The sequence below is a fragment of the Lactuca sativa genome, chromosome 1, assembly GCF_002870075.4.
Source record: "Lactuca sativa cultivar Salinas chromosome 1, Lsat_Salinas_v11, whole genome shotgun sequence".
Lineage (NCBI taxonomy): Eukaryota > Viridiplantae > Streptophyta > Magnoliopsida > Asterales > Asteraceae > Lactuca > Lactuca sativa.
This window is the reverse complement of record NC_056623.2, coordinates 100,320,386-100,325,371: the sequence shown is the minus strand read 5'-3', so window position 1 is coordinate 100,325,371 and position 4,986 is coordinate 100,320,386. Positions and strand designations below refer to the sequence as shown.

Here is a 4,986-nt window from a genome sequence, read left to right as displayed (position 1 = left end):
TAATGTCGTGTTCCAGTGCCATGTCATAAAAACGCTGGTTGCCCATACCAGATAGTCTAGCAATTTTATAAGAGTATTCACTTGTAACTTTAAGATACTAATCACATATTACAAATTGTTTTTCTTATAGCATGTGTAAATGCATATGTTCTTACAAAACACAAATTTGATTCCTCGAGTTCTATCTATAAAACTCCCAAGAGCCTAGGCCAATTTGGTATTTTTGTGTTGGAACTTGGGAAGACTTCTAAATTAAGCTACGCACATCTTATATAAAAAAATATATATGTCCAATTTGTACAAAAACATTGTACTAGACTCGATTAAAAAACCAAATATGCTAATCCATAATTATATTAAAGAAAATAACAAATAAAGCACAAGGCAAAGGACGAATAAATAATAATGCACTTGCCATGTTTTTATCGTTTTCTTCTTTTTGCATAATTTCAAAAGAAAATTTACACAAACATCATAATGGAATCTTTCAGAGGTTATATTCAGTGTACAATATCTGCATTTATATTATATATAAATATAAATATAAATATAAATATAAATATATATGTTTACAATTTCATTAAAAACTTTTTTACTTTTTCTTTTATTTTTCGCAAAAGAAATTTATTGCATCTACTAAACTTGGACTCGGTCTATTTCCATCTCCCAAAAAGAAAAAAAGTTGTTTTGAGAGGAACCGCTTTCATTCATTCATCTCAAAGTCTCAATCACCAAGAAGAAAAAAGACAATCTTTCCCCTATTTCTCTCTCTGTTTTTTCAGGGATAAGAGCGATCTGGGCCCCCAAATACTTCTGTGTTCATGTTTTCGTGAAGTTACATCTCGTAGTACAGCTTTCTTGTTCACAAATCTATACTATTCTCGCATTACCCATTTGGTAAAGTTCGCAACTCTGAACTCTGAAACCAAACATGTCGTCTTCATCAACTTCAACATCGACTGCAACACAACCCGCAAAACCCCCAATATTGAAGAAACCAATCCCACCACCATCATCGAATCCAAAACCCAACTGGGTACTCAAGCAAAAAACCCCAAACCTTCAACAGTTGTACACAATCGGAAGAAAATTAGGACAAGGGCAGTTTGGTACAACCCATCTATGCACAGAGAAATCCACAGGCATTCCTTACGCCTGCAAATCGATACCGAAGAAGAAACTCATCTGCAGAGAGGATTACGAAGATGTTTTGAAAGAGATTCAAATAATGCACCATTTATCTGAGCATACGAATGTTGTGAGGATCAAAGGGACTTATGAGGATGCTTTATATGTTCATATCGTTATGGAGTTATGCGCTGGTGGAGAGCTGTTCGATCGGATAGTTCAGAAAGGGCAGTATAGTGAACGAGAGGCTGCGAAGTTGATTAAAACCATTGTTGGGGTTGTTGAAGCTTGTCATTCTTTGGGTGTTATGCATCGAGACCTAAAGCCTGAAAATTTCCTCTTTTCGACTACACATGAAGACGCTACTCTTAAAGCCACTGATTTTGGGTTGTCTGTTTTCTACAAACCAGGTTCAGTTTCCAATTCCTTTTTAATCCTTTTTTGGATTTTCCTTCTTGGGTTATATTATCTTATATCTCTAACACCTAAATAATTTCATGTGGGTCTATCTTATCTCTATCTGTTTTAGGTTTTTTATACGTCTTGGATGATATTGATCGCCGATTTCTGATTTATGGTGCTTTTAGCTTCTGATCTAGTTTCCTTGTAAATCTTCTTGTTGTTCTTGTGGGTGATATCAATATAATTGTGCCTTTTTCTGTTTAAAACTATATGAAATATATGTAAGCATTATTGGTTAGAAATCTAGATAAAGAACTAGTTTTTGGTCGTTTATATAACTAGTTTCACTTAATTGTACCTAACTTCCTATGATATGCTATAACTTCTTTTTTCTGTTAACTTATGCGAAATCCCTGTGTTGTCCCTACTGTGATAATTCGACATTGATAAGAACTACTTCACAAATGCAAAGTTTTAAATAATTGCATTTGGGTCCATGTATTGGGCCTTCTTCTTGAACACGTGTGTAGCAATTTTTGATTTGTTTTTCCTATTCCTTCAAATAATGTTAGTACTTTCATGAAAGTTAGGTAATTTGGTCAAGTTCTTCTTGATCTTGTAATTCTAAAACCATTGGATGAATTAGTCCAATAATGTCACTACTTTGTTCATCATAGATTATGTTGCAAAACATTTCTATTCAACTTCCACCCTTCTACAATTACTTTGTGTGATTCTTTTTCTACTTATTCATAACATTTGGTACCAAATATAGGATTGTTAACAATGAACATGCATTTTATTCATCTAAATATCCCTACTCATGGTTCTTGGTTCTAATTTTAGGTGAAACATTTTCCGATGTGGTTGGAAGCCCATATTATGTAGCCCCCGAGGTTTTACGTAAACATTATGGACCCGAATCCGATGTTTGGAGTGCAGGGGTAATTTTGTACATTCTACTGAGTGGTGTTCCCCCTTTTTGGGCAGGTATTTTGCAATCTTGTTTGTAGGATTCCATTAATACATTGTATTTACATATACTATACAAAAGTTATATGAAAACTCATTCCATTCCTTCAAGCCAACCGAACATGACTATGGAATGTAATGAGTCATTCCATTACCTTGCTTATTCCATTCCATTCTGTAATTCCATTACTTCATCTGATTCTAAATTAACAGATTCTAATTGGTATATACAGAAACTGAAATGGGGATCTTTCGTCAAATTCTACAAGCAAAACTCGATTTTGAATCAGAGCCATGGCCTGCAATCACAGATAGTGCTAAAGATCTTATAAGGAAAATGCTCGATAGAAATCCCAAGAAAAGGCTTACAGCTCATGAAGTTTTATGTAAGAAAGAAACTTTAACATAAAAGAATGTTTTTGTTAAAAAATAATTATATAATGTTTTGGTATTTTCTTTAGGTCACCCATGGATTGTTGATGACAAAATGGCACCCGATAAGCCCCTTGATTCTGCTGTATTATCAAGACTCAAACAGTTTTCTGCAATGAACAAGCTCAAGAAGATGGCTTTAAGGGTAAGCTTCTTTTAGTTTCTCAAGTAAAAACATTAAATTTCTTTGAAAAAAGATGAGATTTTGTATAAAGACTCATAGGAACAACTTCATTATCATTATTCATTATTCGTTAATTCATCATGCACATTATATTTATAGGTGATAGCAGAAAGACTTTCAGAAGAAGAAATCGGTGGATTAAAGGAGTTATTCAAAATGATAGATACAGACAATAGTGGAACGATTACTTTTGAGGAACTGAAAGAGGGACTTAAACGTGTTGGATCTGAACTTATGGAGTCTGAAATCAAGGATTTGATGGATGCTGTAAGTTTACGTTCTTTTTCTTTTTCTTTTTCTTTTTCTTCTTTCACTTTTCTTTTTTGTTTTTTGTTATCGGAGGTTGAAATTTTTGGGAATCAAATTTCAGGCGGATATTGACAACAGTGGAACCATAGATTACGGTGAGTTTCTTGCTGCAACTGTTCACTTGAACAAACTGGAGAGAGAAGAGAATCTTGTGTCTGCTTTTGCGTTTTTTGATAAAGATGGAAGTGGATACATAACAATTGACGAGCTTCAACAAGCGTGTGAAGAGATGGGTTTAGGTGAAGTTCATCTTGATGAAATGATTCAGGAAATCGATCAAGATAATGTAATAATAACTTTACTCCTTACGCAATTATCATATCAAAAAGATGATTATTGTTTTTATTTAATGATGAATTGTTGGAACTTGGAAACGTGTTGTGTTACAGGATGGACAGATTGATTATGGGGAATTTGCTGCGATGATGAGGAAGGGTAATAATGGCGGAATTGGGAGGAGAACTATGAGAGGCAACCTAAACCTAAACCTAGGTGAAGCTCTTGGTGTCGTGGCACCTCAAGAGCCTATAACAAAAAATCACACCACTGAAAAAGTTGACATTTAGTAATTAATTCCTATAATTTGTTACTAATCTCTTATTTTATTATTATTATTATTATTATTATTATTATATTTTTGGTTTTGAACTAAATGGGGTTAACTTTGAACTTAGATATATATATAATTTTGACTTTGAACTTTGACTTGGTCTTTGTTTATGGACTATGTGGTGGCTTGGCTACTTGCTACATTCAAACTTCAAAGTCAACTGAATTTGTAATCAAAATTCAAAATCCGTTTCTGTGAATCTATGTGCGAATGAGTAAAGACCCAGTCATCAAATGCAAAAGTCAAATAAGTAACTCTTATTGTTCACATAATTATAAAAACTGTTTTTTTTGTTATAAAATTGTTTATAATTTTTTTGTTTGGAATAAAATAAATTCAAAATGACAAAATTAGCTATATCGAGGGGAGAATTTCAACAGAATGTATATATTTTTTGTCACAAGTAACACCATGGATCTTGCAATTGAGCCTACTTCGAAGTCGCCATTTGATGCGATTTTCTTTTGTGGTCCCATAAACAAAGATATTAGAAAACTAAACACTATAAGATTATTAATATTATTGTGAAAATCATATATATATATATATATATATATATATATATATATATATATATATATATATATATATATATATATATATATATATATATATATATATATATATATATATATATATATTCATTTTCTTATAAGATTTCAAAACGATTTTGTAACAAAAGAAAGTTTTAGGGAGGACGGAGTCGGGAACAAGATGGAGATCGGGTTAGGCCGGTACCGGTGGGGTGTGGTACCATCGTCAGAGGGAGAAGCGGGTTGGATGATTTAGTGCTCTGCAACGGGTTGGTGAACCCGTGGCCTCTTGTTCAATGCGTGAAGAACCAATGTTTTCTTTTGTTGTTTAATGAAATCTTTGCAGAAATATTTAAGGGAAATGAAAGAAATGAATGAGTGAAGATCGGTTGGAATTTAGTGTAATTACGTAAATT

At 32.8% G+C, this 4,986-nt stretch overlaps 1 protein-coding gene across 1 annotated transcript; it reads left to right on the top strand.

Moving 5' to 3' along the window:
* The first annotated feature begins 675 nt into the window (after positions 1–675).
* LOC111899406 (calcium-dependent protein kinase SK5) lies at positions 676–4,061 on the top strand. The gene is made up of 7 exons (XM_023895253.3): positions 676–1,538; positions 2,377–2,520; positions 2,736–2,888; positions 2,964–3,079; positions 3,218–3,385; positions 3,489–3,713; positions 3,817–4,061. The coding sequence occupies exons 1-7, from the start codon at positions 932–934 to the stop codon at positions 3,991–3,993; spliced, it is 1,590 nt and encodes a 529-aa protein (XP_023751021.1). The 5' UTR covers positions 676–931; the 3' UTR covers positions 3,994–4,061.
* Positions 4,062–4,986: the final 925 nt, after the last annotated feature.